Below are 21,388 nucleotides of genomic sequence, written 5' to 3' on the forward strand. Positions count from 1 at the left end.
ACAGTTTGAAATCTGATTTACTGTTGCTTTTCCAGGAAAAGGTCTATTGTACAGGAGTAAACACAAGGCTATTTAATTTTCGCAAGGGCCGCCGCTCTCCTCTCGGTGTTCTGGAACAAGGCTCGGATTAAACTCTTTACCTCAGTGGGGGAGAATTCAGCTGCAAGGGGCCCTTTGCCGTCCACCCATCTGGAAGAGAGGAAAAGGCAATCGTTTGACTGAGCTGTACAACTACAGGTTAATACCAATGTCTATTTCTACCACAACTCTTCTGACCCCTTTAATGAAACCAATGCAGTTCTCCGGATCTTGCTCCCCACAACCAGTCCTACACTCCTGAATAGTTCAACTCTGCTTAGTTTACAAGCACAGTTCTCGCCTGCATAACTTCCTCTCACTCCAGTGATATGAAGTTTGGGTATTGTTACAACTAATTCTAGGGCAAGGAGCCACTGCCTGTTCCAACAGCTTCAAATGTATCTGATTACGGACCCGCTAACCACCTGTCCACTATTAAAAGAGTCATATTTATAAAGCAACCGATGTAACAGCAGGACCTGCTCTTGGGGATTTTCACTACAGATAGGGCTCTCTCTGCTTTGCATCTAGCTCAGACTAAACTTACAGCCTGCTCTGCATGTATTTCCTGGGTCCAACGAAGTCAGCAGCTCTTGGGACTGCAGGGCCTGGGGTGGAATCAGAGCATTCCGAAATATCTCCAATTGTTCCCACAGCAGCTGTAAGTAGCTCACAGTGCAGGCTGTGACAGAGCTCTTTGATACAGGGGAGAAGCTGATTTTTCTGTTTGCTCGCCACATGCTTTGGGCCTCTAAGCGAAGGCTGCCGAAGACAGTAGGCGATCCACACCCTTCAAAGGTGCTTGTAGCGCAATTGTGGATGGGGACTGTCTGGTTCCAGACATCTACTGCCAGTTAGTGTTGCACTCAGAGGTATGTGGGCCCCACCCTCATGTAAAATTCATGCGAGTCTCCCAAGCCAGTCTAAAGGAGCAAGCCTGGCCACACAGGAAAGCCTGACTCTTTGGTAAAACTGCAGTAAACAGCAAGTAGGCACAGATAACATCACAAGTGATGGGCAGAGCACCAAGGTGGCTGCAATGAGATACACAAGGCAGGCCTAAGATTACGCTGACTCATGAGAGAAGAGAGAGAAACATATTGGTCAGGTTTTACACTTTTCTGCCTTTGGGCATTGGGCAGTATTGTGTGGATAGTCACTTTCACTCCTCCCCTGTACAGTCCGTCATTTTCCCATTTGAGTTGGTCTTTCGCAAAGAAACAGGGAAAATGCACAAAAATCACAAGATACAAAAAGGGGAGAATATTGGCAGGTGCAATATCCAAAAGTACTTTACATGCGTTTATTAAAACTAACTCGATTTCAAGCGGACAGCGTTCCTTCAACTGAGAACACTGCAGGTGTGACGACATTACCTATCAACCCCATACATTTGTGAAAGAATTCCTGTGGGTTTTGGGAGGAAGGAAAGACACCTACCGATCTACTATTTCTTGGAGATTGGCCTGCAGGATAATCATCAGCTCTTTGAACATCATCCATTTCTGCACATAGACTGGAACCTCCTCTTGGTATTTCTTATTTTTGTTCTCTTCCAGTAATGGAGTGAACACCAGAGGTCCTTCTTCCAGCATGATCCTGCACAGGGAGTGCAATCTGTCGGCGTCCTCAGCAGAGATATCCTGGAATTGCACAAACGGGGAGCACTATTCAAAGGAACAATTAAGCATTTTCTGGTGCTTAGAGCAGAAAGTGACATGAAAGGACCAGAAAGCTTTGTGAAGATAAATCAGTGATCTGAACCATACTTAACATACCACGGGAGACACTAGGTTTCTTCAGCTTCCTATCTGCCACTCTTCCTAGGCCGAAAGGACTTATTTATGAATGTGTGCATTTCAACAAGCTCTTGGCATCTGCTCAGCACAGTATCTGTGTCTGCTTCAAAGAGCACATATGTCTTAATGGAATGCAGAACATCTTGCTGAGAAGCAAGGAACATTATTATAAAGGTTTGAACACTTTATAGGGAAATCGCTCAGACTGTGCCGGCCTAATAAATGTAAGCTTTATGTTTATTGGCAGACACAGCCGTAGCAATCTTCCTGTAAAGAAGCTCATACAAAGAAGAGATGCATTATCGGTTTAATTCTTTTCAGGTAGACTTGTGTACAGATCACAATTGGATCAGATGGATAAACACATTTCAGTCATTTGGTATGAAACGGTATTTCCTTTAAACGATTGAATATGCTCATTTTACTACTTGTCCCAGCATAACCTGCCAATCGCTTAACAGACATAGAATAGGGAAATAAAGAGAGAGAGAGGTAAAAACAACCAGATTATTTAAGCAGAGCAAAATTTGGGATTGAGATCATGCAGTATGTGGTGCCTAGATAGGATGAAGCTAGATTCATGTATGGCCCCCAAGCACTGCAGCAGGGAGCTGGGGCTCTCAGGGTTTCCAGGCTCCCTGCCACTGAGCAGGACTCCCAGGCCAGCTGGCTCCCCAGCCTGCATGAGTTGGGGAGCCAGCTGGCCTGGGAGTTTGGAAGCCCTGGGATACCCAGCAGTAGCTGATACGATTCATATCAGATTAACAGCTGCTATTCAATAGTGGGCAGCAGTGAAACTGACATGATTTATGTCCATTTCTCTGAGCAGCTGCTGGAGATCCCAGAAGTATATTTCATTTTGGAATCCTTGTGTTTTTGATGTTTCTGAAACAAAAATTTTCAGATTCCCTGGTTTGCAGGAAATTTCAAAATGACTAAATCTGCTCTAAGCAAGACTCAGATAAACCACTCTGAAACTTTGCAAACACATTACAAACTCCATCATCCTACTACACTTTGCCAAGTCCTAAGGTGCACCACACACTCAATTCAACACTAAAAGGTGAAATCCAGCTACTCCACTAAAGGGAATAGGAGTTTTTCCATTGGCTTCAGTGGTGCCAGGATTTCACCTTGTTTGTGTGTGTGGTCGCAGTTGGTTCTGGATGATGGAAGCTTGAAGTATTTCTGTTGCACTGGATCCTAGATATCAGTGAAAGTCAAGAGTGGCCCTGAAAGTTGGTTCTTGAAGGCTCATCTGTAAGGTAAACAAGTGCCTTATTTAGAACAACATTTGATCCTTGGTATGCAGAGTACATGCGATCCCCCCTTACCTCTAGGGCAGTGATTTTATTAATGATCTCACTGAGTGCTGTGTTCAGTAAGGTCCCCATGGCCTTGCAGTAGATGTTGACTGGAAGCACATCTTGCCATACTTTGCCAAGTCTCTTTAGCTGGTGCAGAACCTGGAAGATAACAACTCCATCTTATCCAGAATCATAAAAAAGATAGACAGTAAAGATGATAAGGCAATTACACAGTTATAAACTAGCTTTCAAAGGCAGGAGAAGGCAATTTAAGGTATCATATTAAGAAAAAAACTAGTATTTTTAAGCTTGGATCTAGAGGTGGTTCCCCACCCCCCACCCCCCAAAAAAAGCTCTTTTCCCAGAAAAAATTCAAACAAAATAAAAAAAAAAAAAAAAATTTTTTTACCAAAATCCTCTAATTTTTGGAGAAAGCAATTCAAATAAAAATAAAATATCTTTCATGTTGAGTTGAAGTGAATGGAATCAAAATGAACATTTTCCAGTTTTTATAAAAAGGAAAGAAAGCATGGGGAGAAAAAATCAAAAAAAAAAAGTTATTTCAGTTCCACTGTATTTGAATGCCAGGCATTATATCCGTGCTAAGAATTCTTACTGCTACTAAAAGGGGAAAACCACACAGATACATTACACTAGGGTCTGTACAGCCCTTTGGTTGGTATCACTCACCTGCCTTGCTGCTTTCTTTGCTGCAGAATAGTTTTCCTCATTGTCCATATTGGAAAAATTCCTTGCACTTGACAATCTGTCCAGGAGCTCTCCTTTCTGCACACGCATCTGGGCCAGAAAACACTCCAGGCCTGCAGGAGCAAATGAGAGGAGGAAGAAGCCATTTATTCCACAGCCTCAGATGATGTCAGCATTAAATCTGATTTGCCTATTCTGAGACATTCAGCACTGGAATCATAAACCTGCCATAAAATTAGGATCAAGTTTTATAAGACTAATACATTTGCCTTTTCCAGTTTCATAGAACAGCCACATGGTACCATTCTGCCAGGCACACACAGCCAGGGAAGAGGGAACTGCTCCCGTAATCCACCCACCCACAGCATGTGAGATCTCACACACTTCTGATTCCTACAGGGCAAGATAAAATAAACAACTTGAAACTCTGAGCAGCAGCATTAACTATGGATTCCCTGCTTTTGTCAGATCAACACATTGAAAGTTTTTTTCCTGCATTTTGTTTCTTTGGCTTCTTACAACAATCTAGCAAATGCTCAGAACAGCAGCTTCCAGAGTGTCCATGTGAGCTTGGGGTCTCACTGTACAAAAAATCATTCCGGGAACTGTGCACCATTATACAGAAAGGGACAATCAAGGCTACCTTGCCACCTTGTGAAGCGGCAGAGGGCTCTAGCAGACAGAGCAGCCTTCTCATCAGATGCAGGGGGTATAATATGTAATCTCAGAATAAGGATTCATACCACCAATAGCCAATGAAGAAGGCTGCTCTAATCAAGCCAGAGCAGAGCAGGAGACCACGCCTTGGCATTACCGGAATGGCCACAGACCAAACGTTAGGATTCTGCACTCTGGGAATTCCTCCGCTATACCTCAAATGCTACCTGAAAGTTGGCAAAGACATACTCTGGCACAGCAACTTCCTTGCTGACAGCATCAGGGAACTGAAAATGTAAACCTGGGTACGCAAACTCCCACTGAAATCAATAGGACTAACAAATCACATTGGATATTGATGTAGAATAAACCACGTTATGACCAATATTACTCTGTGTAATATTAATCATACTCAGCACTTCTGTAGCACCTTTCGTCTAATGCTCTATAAAGCTTAATTAAGCCTCACAGCTAGCCCCCCCTCTCATTGAAGCATTGCCTCCTTATACAGATAACAAAAAGGAGGGACAAAGAAGTTAAGTGACTTGCTGAGGGTCACACAGTGCCAAGATTCCTAATGCCCAGTCCACTGCTTTTACCACCAAGTCACATTTAAATTATAAATCGCTCAATTACAAATACTGGGATGAGATGCTAGTCAGTATGTTTCAGTTTCAAAGGTAAAATTACCAAGTCTCCTAAAGCCAGGTACCAGATCTACGAAAGTAGCTGCTCCATCATACAGTATGTTGGTAAGGCAGTATCGGAACTGATGCCCCAGGGTCAGCAAGTGGTGGGCAATGTACATACAGTTGTTGTGATGAATGGCAGCGAGCTGGGGTAGTTTCTGAAGGTTCTCTCTACCCAAGGAAGGAGGAGGAAGAGAAGGGAAGAAATAAAGAGACATTTTTTAAATCAGATCTGGGCCTCTAAAAATAAAATAAATATCCTGATATTGTTCTAGACTTCAGAAATGCTCCACAGGTCAGACACTCAATAGGCAAGAGGCTACGTCCACTCCTAGATCAATGCTGCTGCTAACTAATCAAAAGCAACATGCATCATGGGGGACAGTTAGCGAGAATAAAAGCATGTGGCCTCTTGACTCTCACACACCATGGACATTACATGTTGAGAGGGTAGCACAACATCATCACCTCTGTAGACCTGGTCTCGGCATAGCTACGATGTTCAGGTGGGGTGAAAAGTCCACACCCCCGAGCAGTGTAGTTAAGTCGCCCTAAGTCCTTATATAGACAGCACTAGGTTGAATTCTTCCATCACCCTAGCTACCGCCTCTCGAGGAGGTGGATTACCCAGGCCGACAGGGGAACCCCTCCCATCCGGTAGGCAGTGTCCACACTGAAGCACTGCAGTGGCCCAGGTCTGCGGCTGTAGTGTTTTCAGTGTAGTCATGCCCACACTCTAGCCATGTCTAGATTCAAATGATCGTTAATGTGAAGACTTAGAAGCAGGAAAGCCATTTGATGATAGCAGGAAGGTGAAATCAAGAGGGAGGCAACAAGAAACTCTCAACTGTGCCAAAAGGAGAGGAAAGCACTGGGTTGTGGCAGGGCCACCAGAGCTAAGGGTCCTCAAATCCAGTTGTAGCCGTGGATTTTAACCCTTTCCTACCACTGCTTCTCCCCAAGGGAAAGACACCAGCAGGTGGGGGCAGGGAAGCACACCATGAAACAGTCTTACAAGCCACACTTGGGTTGAAAGGCTATGGGCAGTGATTCTATTAATGACAAGTACTATATAAAAGCTATGTATTATTATTACATGAGGGTTTTTTTAAAGAGATGGAGTGCTATTTTTCCCAAAGGAGAAGGGAGTATCCGTCCACCAAACCAAAGACCACCCAGGACAAGCACAGGAGTGAGTAGGAGTATTATAAATAAATAGCTTGGCTCCCCACCCAAAAAAGCAGGCCCCTGTGTAACACTCACACACTTACTTGTGGTAAATTGGCACGACGTCATAGAACAAATGGAAGATATTTCGCACAGAGTAAAAGAGCTGGATACAACTGCAAGGCAAATAAAGTTCATGTTAACAATCTTCCAGTTGGAACTAATGCATGCAGCAAGCCTTACACCTTGTCTTGGCTGGGGAAAAAAAGGGCTTTTCACCAATTGTCAGCTAACACATGGTAAGATTTTAGCATGGACAAGGCACCGGTTTTTATCCTGATCTGCTAATATGATTGAAAACTACGAACTGCCTTGTCCACACTAGCATTTTACCATGTGTCAATTACCATGTTAGCTAAATAAAGCCCATTTCAACACACCCTTAGAGGCCATCACCACTAGACGTTGCGCCACCAGGGCTGCCAGAAAGGCTGCATGGCAGCTGTTCCTGTTTGCTGGATTAATCCGGGGATTCAGTCTCCAAGTGGCAAATCAGCAGCTTTCATTAACCATTTAACCTTGATTATTTTTAAGCGAATTACATGTTCTGCCCTTTCTAGTATTGGTGCCTACAGGCACCAGGTGTCCTGACACTGAGAGCGTCCCTTGGGCTCTACTCACCAATTCAGAGTTCTTACCACTGATCTGTGCTGGTTGTAGCCTCCACCAGGGTCTGATAAGCCAACTCCATCAATTTCTCCACAGACACACTGATGTGGCAGGTAGGCAGAGAGAATGTTTGCTGGCTCAGTTTGGTCTCATTCTCCAAATTTATCAGCTCGTTGTGCAGTATTTTGGAGGCTTTTTGCATTTTTAAATTATCACCTGCCCCAGGGTCAGGCAGTTTTGGTATCGCTACCGAGGAATCAGGTGTGATCTAAGGAGGAAACGAGGCACACATCACAACTCAGTTCCCAGAGAATGGAGACAGCATAAGGCAGTTTAACAGTGAATTACACAGACCCTATGTGCACACCAGGCTGTGAATTCCATGGACTCCACCGGAGCTAGTCTGAGGGGCTCACGAATGTATATGGCATGATAACAGCTGAATGTGTAATTCATAGTAGGCAACTATCTCATTCTTAAGCACCATCTAAAGGATCTTTTCTCTTTACATTTCTATTAGCTGTAATGATCCTCAGAAAAATGCGTAAAACCAGCTATCTCGTTCTGAGGAAGGCTTCATTCCATTATTTTAAAAATCATATTCAGCTTGTTAGTTAGAATATCAGCCCTATGGAAAATGCACTTGAGGGCTACCCAAAGCTTTAAGAAGCAACCATTTCCTGCAGAGTTCACACAAATAACAAAACCAAACCAATCCTCTATAAAAACCAGACTCAGTGTTTTTAAGCTGTTCTCCTTCAATAGGTTTCTTACAAATACGCATTGTAAATTGCGATCTCTAGCACCTTTACAGTGTTGTGTATTTCTGCGGTCATCAACTTTCTGGCTGCCACGATCACGTCCTGGCATTTTTTGTTAGCGAAGTGGGAATTGACATTGCGGGCGTATTTCAGTAAGTCCGTGGCATCTCCTTTTAAAAACCCCATGTTCTTCAAGCTTTTTTCAAATTCCTCCGTGGATTTAATCACCTGAGAAGAGAGTTAAACACAAATCGTTTCCACGCTATTATTGTGAGTTATAATAATCAAGAAGCAGGATCAAAAGCAGCTAGACATCCTCCAGCTCAACGGAAAGCACAGAGTGGATACAAAGGAAGTACAAGGGTCGGAAGAGCTTTGAATCTGGTTCCAGTCAGTAATGACCCCAAACTGTAACCACTTGACAGCACTTCAGTGGCCCTTGTGAGATGTCTGTTTCAGTTGAGGGCCCATGAACATGTGTCCAGAACAAAAATATTACAGTGGACACTAACTGTTCCCCCTTTGTTGGCAATCTCAACTGCAGTGCCAAGGAGTGAACGAAACGGAAAAGAGAGGGGCTCCCTGCGGAAAAGCGGCCTGGGAGAAGCTTTGCTGCTACTGGCTCTTCTGGGAAAAAGACTCCAGAGTCCAGCTGTCAGTCTGGCACCTTTCACCAGCACTAGGGCCCAGAACCTCAAAGGTATTTAAGTGCCTAACTCCCATTGATTTCAACAGGAGTTAGACACTAAATACCATTTGTGAACTGGGACCAAGTTCTATTTTATTTATTTAGGTTTAAAATAATAAAGACCCTTGCCCAGGGCTTTAAGAGCTGTAACACAATTAATCATACAGTAAACACAATTAAATTAAGTCTCGGCAGCACTGAAATCAGTTCCACAGGAACTTGGCCAGTCAGCCAGCTACCGATCTTCCTCATCGTCTAGGAAGAATGCCCTCAGCAGCATGCCCTGCGAGTCACCAAATCTGTTCTATTTTGGACCAAGGAGGGAGTAAGTCCCAGCCCTCGTTGCCACCCTCTCTTCTTATAATGAGAATGTTTGTGCTGATTGCAGCTTGTTTAGCAAAAGCAAGAGGTCTTAAGCTAGTTCGAGCTGCTGTTCGGACTCAGTACTGCTATCGTCAACTGCATCTGACTGATTTTTATGCTGGGATACAGAAGAGAGCAAAATACCTAGTTAAACACATTGCACCATTATTGGCACCGCAGGAATATGAGACACGGCTTAAGGCAGAGACTGACTTTGAAAGTTCCTATTGTGGCAGAGGATAAAGATCAGAGACAATTCCAGTTATTGCAGAATCTGCCTTTCCAGGGTTTACGTTGCATGGATTTTAAATACTTTGAGTCCTACCTCGACGTACTGCTCTAGTTTGCTGCTGTTTGCTGGAATCGAGTACACCAGACATTCCTGAATGAGGCAGCCAGATACCTCCTCCCAGACCATGTCACCCAGCATCTCTGCCAATACCACTCTGGAGTCCTTGTCATTTTCCCCACACTCATCGAGAGACACATCTGGATTCAAAAGAAAGAACACAAATGGGTTTTGAAATATGCTCCAGGGGGCAAAGCTCTCGATCCCTTCCACACCCCATTGGGAGCTCAGAACAGGAACTGTCAATGGTTCCATTTCATCGGACGGTCTCTGGTCTCAGGCCATGTACAGGAATTCCCTGCCTCCTGAACCACTCACAGATTTTAAATGTAGACTGAACCTGTGTCCCCAGTGAGTTTGCTCAGTGCCTGGAATGTGCCCCATTCACGCTTTGTGAAGAGATCCTCCACCGGGACTAGTCCTATACAGAATTTCCCGCAGATTGTATCATGCATTCTAGCTTTCTTCCTCAAGTTCCCCAGAGCTTCTCACAAAGCAATGATTTAGCAATACTGGTCATCTGAGAACAACTCTTTCTACCGAGAAATAAAGCATTTCTTCGACGGCCTACATGCTAAATACTCTTTGTGCTTCATTTTCACGGTCTGGGTTTCTCCCGAATGCTCCGAGTCACTGCAGCTGCTGTCACTCAAACCCCACTTTCTCATTTCAGTGCTGCTGGCTGCTCCCTCAAAGAGACCAGGAAATTAAACGAGTCTTCAAGAAGTGACTCCTCGCTCAGGAATTCCCATCTTCCTGTAGTCTCAATACCCTCCCCATACACCACACACGTCTCACGAAAAGAGGAGGTAAGACAGTCTGCAGAGCCACGGTGAGGAAGCACAACAGAGCTGGGAAGATTAAAGGGTCCCAAAGGAGAGGGAACCAAGTGCAGTTTTGCAGTGTTCAAAGCTGCCCAAGCATTGCAAAGCCTCACTGACCTACAACAGCCCATCCCAGGGCACTGCCACCGTAGTATTACAGAGAGCAGCGGCTCCCTGGCGTAAACCAGTGCTGCTTTACTGCTAAACATTCCAAGAGCTCTCCGCAACAGCTAGATGAGCCAGCTGTGGAGAGCAGCATCTCACGCTAATTCTCAGGGGAAGAACTACCTACTCAGCAAGTGTTTGTGAAGAACTTCAAGCACCAGCGTGATCTTGCCAAAGACCTCCATTGGGGATGGATGCTCCAGATTAGGCTCCGCAGACTCAAAGTGCAAGACGACGGTGTCAGGCTGCTCCTCCAGCAGGGGGCGAAGGGAGGGATAAGAAATCAGTGGCTTGAGGATGTACTTTAGCAGTAATTGGCCTGACAAAGGAAGAGAAAGATGATCTTCAGCATCAGTATGCAGTCAAGTAGGCTGTTTGCCCAAGAGGGACTAGCTATGAGCGGCACCTTGGTTTTAGGATTGCTCAAATTCGGGATGAGGAACACTCCCCTGGGGTAGCTGTAAAATCAGGAGTGTTCTTGAGGCAGCGTGTTTGGTTTAAGCCTGGGGACTCAGGCATAGAGCCTATGATTTTATAAATCAAATGATAAACTATTTACAAAACTAGCCATGTGAAACTGTATGCCGGCAACTGGCAGAGCTCGCTAATTGCTTTACTACGACCTGCGGTTATAATCACCTGGAACAGCCTGAAACTAACGCCTGGCTGGGAGGGGACTACAACCAGAAAAAAGTTTTATATACGAGCCCATCGAGCCACAAAACCACAGATCAAAATGAAGTAATAAACCAACTTGACAGGGAGGCATCAATAATTCAGGGCAATTGCACATTAATAGGAGTCATGGGATTCCATTCTCACGTGCCATGGGGTAACCTGGTCCTAGAGGATGTGGAAGGATGCTTCTATCTGAGGGCTTCATTTCGGTATGGGAATCCCTGCGCACCCGCAATTCCACAACTCTGACCAGCCCAGAGGGCTGTCACACTAGGGTAGCAATACTACTGCTACCACCACCACCAGCAGCGCTGGACAAAGAGAATGGCAAGGGGATGGGAGAGTGGGACAATAAAAATGTGACAGAGGAAGAAAACAAAACATACATCCTACCAGAGAGAGTGACTCCTCAGAGAGGTGCTGCCTGCTGAAAGTCAACCCAGGCCTTGGGAAGAGGCCAGTGTGACAAGGGAAGGGCTGAATTATCTGACCAAGCGCTAAGGCCATCAACAAAATGTGGGTGGATGAGATTCCGTGGCCTGCGTTGTGCAGGAGGTCAGACTAGATGATCACAATGGTCCCTTCTGACCTTAAAGTCTATGACTCTAAATGCCTCCCTCTTCCCACATTCTGTTCCGTATTTTGAACTGACAATGGGACCCAGTCCCATGCTGGCAGATTCTTGAAACAAATTCACTATCTAACAGCAGGCCTCTCTACAGCTCGTTTTAATGGGACACAAAGGCCTGTCTTACCAAAAAGTTTAAGCCTGGTGTGCAGTTCTCCTAGGACAGCAAATGCCTGGAGCACAGAAGCAACAGGTGGTCCAGCGATCTGATCTTCCTTCAATGGCATGGTGCGTAAGTGCAACTCCGTCTGCATCACTGTCTCTGCACTGCTGATTTCTAAGAGAGAGCATAACCATCTCCATTACAATGCGAACTGGGCTAGAGAGGAGCTGACAGTCTACAGGACTTCTTGGATTGGCGCTAAAACAAACCATTAAGCTCTCCTTTCTTCACCTCATTTCCCTGACCATAAGCCAGGGAGATCTCAAGGGTGGCTGGGATACGGTGTCACGCTCCTGGCCCCCATCTAATGATCAGCCCTTGCCGGCCTTGGGAGTTGGCACCGGAAACATTATCTCCTGAATGTCAGCATATTGCAAACTGCTTGCGTTGGTCTTTTACACGGGTCTTGATGCAATTTCCCTATTTCAAGTTCTGTGCAAATTTAAGATGTAAAGAACATTTTGGCCATAATTACTTTCCCTCCTCCACTATAAACTCAACTGAGGCATGAGCTTGTTTTTTAAATGAGGAATTTCTGTGGTACAGAGGGTACTGAGATACATACATTTGGGCACTGGCTAGGTGTCAGTTGTTTACATCTTCCTAAATATCTAAAGCAGCTTGGCAAAATTCTACTCATCGGAATTCAAATATCATTAGTGTGTTCATAATTGTCATGGTAAGAGTGGGTGATGAATGAATTCATGATGAATTTGCAAGGCTGAGCTAAAGCAATCTGGATTTCCTGACATGCTCAAGGAGCTATAGTTATATACAAGAAAATGAAACTGTCACTTGAAAGATCTAACTGATGAGACCTTCCTCAGAAAACCGAATTGGAAAAATCCTTGTGCATCAGGCATGCTGCACACTCACAGCTTGCTCCGAACAGAGACACTAATATGTGGGTATGGAGGGGGTATCCTTACATGGCACAGAGGAAGCTGTAACACCCCACAGGGACTAAAGAATCAGTATCACTTCAGACATAGCTTCAATTACCAGCAGTTTTCCATTTCAATTACCTGTGCAACAATCTGGCAAACTAAGCCCAATTTCTATCATAAATAGGTCAGAGGAAACTAATCCTTTCTATTTTATTCCTCAACAGAACTACACTTTTTCATTTAAAACAGCACTTCATTATTCCCTCATTGCCTCCTCACCCTGGGACTAGAGCGGGCTCCAAGGAACAGGAGAGAGGGGGTGTAACTTGCCAAACGAGTCTATGCTGGGTGAGCACGTTCATCTTGACGAAAGGTTTCAGAAGCCTCACCCAGGTAATGGGCCAAGTCAGTTTCTCAATAACGCACAATCTGATATTGTTCAAGCTGGTTTCCTCAGGAGCAGATGAGCAACACATTAGATATGGGGAAATCCTACGACCTCTCAGGTTTTGCATCATGACCGAGAAAGGAGCTAGAGGCTGAGAACTCTCCGGGCTTCTCTGTCTCACTCACTAGGAAATACTGCTGTATGCGCCAGAAGAAACATTTCAAATAAATTTTAAGAGCCACTGAATGTATCAAGCTGCCTGGGATAGCTCCAAACCACCTGCCTATGCTGTGAAATTCAAAGAGCGCTGCCTCCAGTCAATCCTACTCGCTTAGGAATATGCCGCGGGCAGGAAGAGCTAGCTGAATCCATCCTAGCTCACCTATCTTAACTAACTTCTTAGCTCTGAAGAGCTTTTCGAGCCAGGATCATTTCTGTCACTGAACCAAACTAAGATGTTCAGCACCTTTTGACGGAGGAAGCTTCCACAAAACCATTTGCCGCCACTCTTCTCCCAGGTGATAGAGCATGTTCTGTGTCTGCACCGTCAGCTCCGTGCCTAGGGCCTTCAGAACCTTCAGCTCAAAGCCTTTGCGGGATTCTAGCATTTTCAGACTACTTCGTGCCTAGCAATAAGAGGAAGACAGTTATACCCAGAGCACGGGACCAGGCAAATTGATCCGATGGCATGCAAGTGCTAACATAAGGGAATCACGGGATATTTATTGACGATATTCATAAGAGATATATTTACATATACTTGAGAAGCTTGTTACTACCTTTTCCAGATGGCGAGCTGCTGCAACATACTTCTTTTCCAGTAATGCAGTGCTATAGTCTTTAATAGCCCTATCAAACTGAAAGAGTTCAATACAAGTTAAATAAAACAAATACAACGTACTACACTCAGGAAGGAATAATCAGTTGCACAAATACAAAATGGGATATTACTACCAAGGAAAGAGTACTGCGGAAAGGGATCTGGGGGTTATAGTGGATCAGAAACTAACTATGAGTCAGCAGTGTAACACAGTTGCAAATAAAAAGTGAACATCATTTTGGGATGTATTAGGAGGAGTGTTGTAAGCAAGACACGAGAAGTAATTCTTCCGCTCTACTCAGCACTGATAAGGCCTCAACTGGAGTACTGTGTCCAGTTCAGGGCACTACACTTCAGGAAAGATGTGGACAATTTGGAGAAAACAACAAAAATAATTAAAGGTCAATAAAACATGATCAATGAGAAAAGATTGGGAGAAAAAAAAAACCAACCCTGGGTTTGGTTAGTCTGGAGAAGAGAAGGCCGAAGGGGGACAGGACAAGAAGCAATGGGCTTAAATTGCAGCAAGGGAGATTTAGGTTGGACATTAGGAAAAAATTCCTAACTGTAAAGATAGTTAAGCACTGGAACAAATTACCTAGGCTGGTTGTGGAATCTCTGTCATTGGAGTGTTCTTAAGAACAGCTTGGATAAACACCTATCTGGGATGGTCTAGATAATACTTGGCCCTGCCTCAATGTAGGGAACTGGATGAGATGACCTACTGAGGTCCCTTCCAGTCCTACATTTCTATGATTCGGTAATCACACACAAACAAGTTTCAGCTCTAAGATTACAGAGCTCTTTTTCAAAACATGATATGAATAGAGATAGAAGAGTCATGATTATTTATTCACTATGGAGACCCAGGAAGAGGTCAGTGGAACAAAATACAGAAACACTTTGCGATCTGAAGCCACTTTCCCAGCCTCCTTCCTCACCTCTTGCAGCTGTTTCAGCACACTCAGAACTAACGAGTCTCGCTCCAGCTGCTGCTTCAATTCAGTAAATTCCGCAATGGCCACATTCAGATCTTGCCGGACCTAGAACAGCAGCACAGACGTCAAGCCTTCAGCAGTTCATTTACAGTAAGCAAAGGCTATGAGAGCCATTTCTATTTCAAAAGTAACACCAGGTACATGACAACACCAGCGTGCTGCCTGAAACGTACGTACCTCCCAAAGTTACAAACAACATCTAAGATTATTATAACTGAAACAAATTAGAAGGAAAAAACGTTCTATTTCCCCAGTGTATTTACCCAGTGCAGTTGACAGAAATGTGTATATATTCAGTTTGTCTGTATGATCAGACTGTTTTAACCTCACTAGAAAGACCCTTTTAAACAGCAGAGGAGAAGAAAATCTCGTAAAAAAAAATTAAAAGCATTATTGTACGGGAATTTTTGAAAAAAAGTAGAGCGTGGCGATATCAAATTGCAGATCTTTAAAAAAAAAAATTATTCAAGTCAAAAGATTCCAGAGTGCCTTTAACAGTTCTCCAATTTTAAATTAGATAAATGTCAATTTGAACTTAACCAAAAGTACAGTTTAACTATACATTTTAAACGCTTCCATAGGCATGCAAGATCAATAGATGTGTTTCCCTTTTTTTAAAAAAAGATCCCCAAACTGTTAAATAAACAAACAATCTTCTGCATTGTTTGTACCTTAAATACTGCAGCACTAGGAACCCAAAGCTGAAATTGACTACAGACAAGTGTAACTGACGTCACTGATTGTTATTGTATACCCTGAGATACATAAATTAAATACACAGCAACAAATAAACAGAGACAAGTAAAGTGGATGTTTAAGATTCTCTCACTTTTAACATAGCATAACTGGTATCAGATGTAAAAGTTATTTTCACATCGTATGATTTTTGAGCTGATCACTCTCCATTGCGAAGAAAAAAATCCAGATTTATATCCCACCTGCATTAGAGCCTTTCTAACTTACCTTTCAAAGCCAGAGTGGCAAGGCAGAGGACAGCTAAGAGAATTAGTCCAGGGGTATAGAAAGAACGACACACACAAAAAATATAAGCAGGCCACGGGAAGGACAGTCTTGCAATCAATATACAGAAAATCTGGGCTCAATTCCCAGCTCTGCACAGAATCTCCGTGTGACCTTGGCCAAGTCATTCCACTTATTTGTGCCTCAGTTTCCCCATCAGCAAAATAAGAATGATTCCTCCCTATCTCAATGCGGAAAGGCTTAGAAGATAAATGCATTAATATACTCGAGGAGCTCCGAAGCTACTGTGATGAGCACCACGGAAAACCATTCAGCTACATAATTACTGAATAAGCTACAGCCCGCCCTTTATTTATATCCCAGGTCTGATACATCATACACTGGTATGTTTCAGTCAAGGGCACTCTTTATAAGAGGCGGGGATTCATCCTGGAATCCTTAGCCAAGATCCTCCTCCCCTGCCTTCCTGTGCTGCGCATCAGTGGAGTTGTACTGCTTTGGGATGATGCAGGATGAAAGCTGCTAGATACAGATAAAGTGAAACCGCTGCTGCGTCACCTCATTTTCGATCCTGGATTTCAGTAGGTCGATGTTGCCGGACAGACTGTCCACTTGTGACACCAAGTCCTCAGCGCTCTGCATGCTCGGGAGGAACTCATTGTATTTCTTGTTAATCATGTTGCAGACTTCGCCCTAGGTAGAAGGGATGGACTCAGGATCAGAAAAACAAACACCCATAGCGTTGCCAACTCTGACTGAAGCTATTCCGGGAGATTTTTTTTTTCCCCCAACATGACTTAATGTCATGTTCTTAAAATAGCCTATTAAAACCTCCCTGGTTGCTTTCAATAGTCACCAAGAGATTGATGCTGATTGTGGGAGACTCCAGGCCAATCCTGGAGGGTTGGCAACTCTAAACACCCACAGAGAGAAACCCCAAGGCCGTGGCCACGGGGCCAAAGCCTCCCACCCCCATCGCAGCCCTCTCTGCAGCCCGACATGGTTGAGATGGGCAGTGTCACCACCACCATGCTCACACCCTGTCCCTTCCCTTTTCTGGAACCCCCCCCCCCCGACAGCCTTTCTAACCCTCCTTAATTTACTCCCACAATCATCCCCTGCCCCCAGCACTCCCTCTCCCCCGTCCAGGGTCCCCTTCTCTCCTCCCCCCTTCCCAGCACCCCTGTTCTGCCCCTATCAACACACATACACACACTGGGGTCCCCCCATGCTCCAGTCCCTGGATCGCCCCTGCCCCCCTGGATCTCCCCCACACCCCCGCCCTGGATTCCCGCTCTGCCCCCCGGGTCCCCCCCACATCCAGCTCCCCTGGATCCCCCCTCTGCCCCCCCCCCACACACCCAGCTCCCTTGGATCCCCCCTCTGCCCCCCCACGCCCCGCTACCCTGCATCCCACCTGACCCCGTAGACCCGCCCCACATCCAGCCCCCCGATCTCCTCCCCGGGGCCACCTTCAGCTCCTCCACGCGGCGGGAGAGCCGGGCGATCCGGGTGCCCAGATCCTCCTTCTCCAGCCGGCCCGAGTGCGCCAGCACCGCAGCCACCAGCGACGGGGACGGGGCAGCCATGGAGACCCAGCGCCCGGCCACCACCTCATCAGCGGCCCGCCACCGCGCGGCGCCACGGGAAAGTGAGTCCGCCCGCCCCCTACTGCGGGACTCCAAGTCCCACGAAGGTACCTGAGGAGGCCCGTGCGGGACTACAAGTCCCAGAGTGCACCACGCAGGGCGGGCCTACGAGCTGCGGCGTGGGACAAACCTATTTCGAACGTTTTGCTGTTTCCCCGCCATTCTATTGGTCCGCAGCCGCCGAGCGAGTGAACGAGCTCCCCGTCTGATTGGTCCGCTGCCGCGGGGCGGGAATATAAACCGGGACCGGCAGAACTGCTGCCTCTCGGCCAGGGGGAACGGGGGCTACCGCTGGGCCGCGCAGCGAAGGCGGTAAGTGGGGCGGATGGGGGAGGGGCCCGGGCCGGGGGTGCCGCGGGCAGCTGTGGCTAGAACGCCGGAGCCGCCCAGAGGCTGCGGGGAGGGGGGCTCGGGCAGGGGCGCTGGGCTGGTGCCATAGCGGCCCTGGGGGAGGGAGAGAACGGGCAAGGCTGGGGCCGGGGCCATGGGGGGGGGGGGGGGCTGGGGCCGGGGCCATGGGGGGGGGGGGGGGGCTGGGGCCGGGGCCATGGGGGGGGGGGGGGCTGGGGCCGGGGCCATGGGGGGGGGCTGGGGGAGGGGGCTGGGGCCGGGGCCATGGCCATGGGGAGGGGGCTGGGGCCGGGGCCATGGGAGGGGGGGGAAGGCTGGGGCCGGGGCCATGGGGAGGGGGCTGGGGCCGGGGCCATGGGAGGGGGGGGAAGGCTGGTGCCGGGGCTTCCTTCTGCACCGGCGCCTGCTGGGGAAGTGGCAGCTGCAAAGGGGAAAGGGCCCTTTCGAGGCTTCTGAAAAGCTGCCTGTGAAGGGGAAGCGCTTTGCACCTGCTCCAGAGGCTGGCTCCAGCCAGGTCTTCTATTGCTTTGCATCCAAGACACCCACTCACTTGTCCTCTTTGCAGGAGGGGGCAGTGACCTGAATGTTTGCTTCCTTTCCTCTTGCCTGGAGGGGATTGGCTCTCCGGGGAATCTGGTTGGGGAATGTATCTGACTTACTGTGTGACCTTCCAGACAAACTTTACTTTCCTGTCTTTTTCTCACTTTTTGAAAAGGCAAGAACAAGGGGAATAAATGGTTTTTGGGGGTCTTTGGTTTTCCAATAAAAGCTTCCACTTAATCACCAGTGTGTTGGATCTTTCTTTTGGGGAGAGGGGGTAGAAGAGAAGCTTGTAGCAAAACTTCCAATGTGTGACAGTGTGGTGGTTCTCCCATTGCTTATGGGGTTCTGAGTTGGAGGTTTTGGAGCTTGATTTTAAATCCCTCCCCGCTGCTTGGCCAATCTCCCTAAGAACACTATCCTCCTGGTTCTCTAGCAAGTGTCAGGGAAGCCATGTTCAGAAACCTCAAACTCTAGAGCAGATATCCTCTGACTGCAGCTTGCAAGCTGCAAGTAGCTCTTTAATTTGTCTCCTGCAGCTCTTTGCAGCACCTCTTAAAACACTGATTTAATTAATCACTCAGGATGCTTTTCCTATATTAATTTGCTCAAAGCCATTGATGTTGCTGTGAACATATAAAAATTAAAGATTTCCCATGTCATACTGTTTAAATATGAATCTACAGTAAATGAAACTATGAATTCACACCCCTGGGGCTCTTTTACAGTAATGATTGCTAATTTGGCTTCTGAACCACTGAGGTCTGAGTATCGCTGCTCTACAGCTAAACTTTTGAGCCATTTGTATACTCTAAAAGTGCAGAATGCAGGATTCTCTATAGGTAACCTTTACATGCTGGTTGACCTTTGCCTCTCACAGGGAGGGCAGAGAACTGGGCTATGGGCTGATGGGGCCCCAGCGAAGGGGTGGGGGAGACTTGTCAAGTAGTAGTAGATTGTTGAGCAAAGAGCATAGGCTTGCTACCCTGCAAGGCTATCAGGAAGATAGGTGGGTGCTGGCTCCAGTAAATGGACCTTCCCAGAGTCAGACAGGACTACACCTAATTAAGTATGAGGCTGCAGGAGTTGGAAGCCTTAGGGTTGAACTACCTGTGTTTGGTGGTAGAAATCAGCTCTACTGCAACTATCTAAACAGCTGCAGAGCCCTCTAACAAACTGATCTCCTAGGATAACCACTAGCTGTTCTCCCTCTCCCACCAGGTCTGGTGTTCCTGACATATCTAAAATTGTCTGCACTTCAGAGCAGAAACATTGTGTGGTTTGTCCCCCACCATTGCCACAACACAAATGCCCCCAAGGTAGGTGTTTGGGTGCTGTATAAATGAATATATACCCACCTTTTGCACTTCTGGGGGAAACCTGCTAACATTCACCCTTCTTCAGCCTTAGTTCTCTCTGGGAGGTGAAGCAACACAGCATGTCTGCTGGAGAAAAGATTGCATTATAACCCGTTGCTGTCCTCATTTGCTCACACACAAAACAGGAGCTAATTCATCAACCAGTGTGAAATAATGTGATGACCATTACCAGTTAATTTGTTCCTTTTGTTTTCCCCTTCCATAACTACACTGGAGGTGTTTGTAGTAATAATTTAGCCCTTCTAAGCCTGTGATTCTATACCTGGATGCAGAAAAGGGCTGCTAAACTGCCTTTCAAAAGTAGTGAGATGTAGCAAGTCTTTAACCTGCATTTTATCTGCTCCCCCACACTTCTATCAGTAAAGCAATCCTATGCAGCTGGGGGAGTGTATTTTTTTTCAGGTGGAATGGGAGATGAATGGGGGATTAGCTAAAGAGAGCCAGCTGATGGCGTTTGGGAGTTGGGGTTGCACACAGAGTTGATCACAAGCAAATTGGCAAGGCTGGTGAAAGGTGTCAGATTGTAGTGCTGGAGCCTAACAGGTTCTGGTTATTCCTAGAATGCTGCACCATGCACAGCAGCTACAGCAGCGCTTCTCCTCTCCCCCACAAAGCCCTGTGGGTATGCCCCATCCGTGCTCCAGCCTGCTCACCCCTAAGCATGGGAGTGAGGGATTAAGGGCCAGATCCTCCAATGCAGGGGTTCTGAAAATGGGGGTTGGGACCCCTCAAGGGGCCATGAGGTTATTACATGGGGGGGTTGAGTTGTCAGCCTCCACCCCAAACCTCACTTTGCCTCCAGCATTTATAATGGTAATAAATATATGAAAAAGTGTTTTTCATGCATAAGGGGGGTTGTACTCAGAGGCTTGCTGTGTGAAAGGGGTCACCAGTACAAAAGTCTGAGAACCCCTGCTCCAAGCTATTTACACACGTAACTCCTGTTAATTTCAGTGGGAGTTAGCTGCCTAATACTTTTGAGGACCTGGGCTTAGATCTGAAACAATATCTAAGTGGTAAAAGGCTCCAGTTCCCATTCTCAGCCCCCTGCACCAGGCAGTGGCCCTATAGACTGAGCAGGAACCCCCAGCATATGCAAACACATACATGCCCAGTGCCTATACTCACCCACAAAACACTGCTCTCTAGGGGTTTCAGAGATTTTAATCACCTGCTGAATTTTTTGTTTTTCCATGACCTTATTACAAAAGACATTGCAAAAATAATTCCACTTAGCTGCAGCTCGACCTGGAGACGCGGGATGTGTTGAGAGGTTAGGGACAGCGATCAGAGGACGCAGGGAAGGAGGGGCGAGGGATACACCGTACAGAGAGAGAGTTCCATATGGCACTGTCAGTAGGAGACACTTCCACGTGAGTGCCCGAGCTGCGTCTGGAGGAAACACCAGCTCCGGGTACCTACAATCCAAGAAGGACATGGCATGGTGGCAGGAGAACGTGTGAAACTGAAAGGGCTGCACGAACCCTAAAGTGCCTGATGTGGACATAATGGGAACCAGAGACTATGGAGAGGGGTTCCCTGCCCCCTTTCAAGCAGCACTCCCTGGGGTGTCTGAAGGTGGGATTGTTAATTCTTGTGTCATGTGACCCACACCTACACCGTGGGGCGCTCTGTCACTCTCTGCTACAGCCCTTGAGCTAGCAGAGCTGGTCATTTAGCACAGGCTGTAAGATCTAGAGGT

The 21,388-nt window shown here is 46.5% G+C and overlaps 1 protein-coding gene and 1 pseudogene across 1 annotated transcript; one reads left to right on the plus strand and one right to left on the minus strand.

Annotated features, from left to right (window-relative positions):
* Positions 1-17,356, minus strand: ZW10 (zw10 kinetochore protein). The gene is made up of 16 exons (XM_065416949.1): positions 17,240-17,356; positions 16,326-16,460; positions 14,730-14,831; positions 13,748-13,825; positions 13,435-13,594; positions 11,658-11,807; positions 10,352-10,543; positions 9,212-9,375; positions 7,881-8,063; positions 7,104-7,342; positions 6,510-6,581; positions 5,240-5,409; positions 3,875-4,005; positions 3,212-3,343; positions 1,519-1,721; positions 1-189 (listed from the first exon to the last, which is right to left on the minus strand). The coding sequence occupies exons 1-16, from the start codon at positions 17,354-17,356 to the stop codon at positions 69-71; spliced, it is 2,349 nt and encodes a 782-aa protein (XP_065273021.1). The 3' UTR covers positions 1-68.
* LOC135889231 (transmembrane protease serine 5-like) overlaps positions 17,355-21,388 on the plus strand; it is a 19,970-nt pseudogene continuing 15,936 nt past the window's right edge.

Source organism: Emys orbicularis, chromosome 15, assembly GCF_028017835.1.
Source record: "Emys orbicularis isolate rEmyOrb1 chromosome 15, rEmyOrb1.hap1, whole genome shotgun sequence".
In the NCBI taxonomy this organism is placed as follows: Eukaryota; Metazoa; Chordata; order Testudines; family Emydidae; genus Emys; species Emys orbicularis.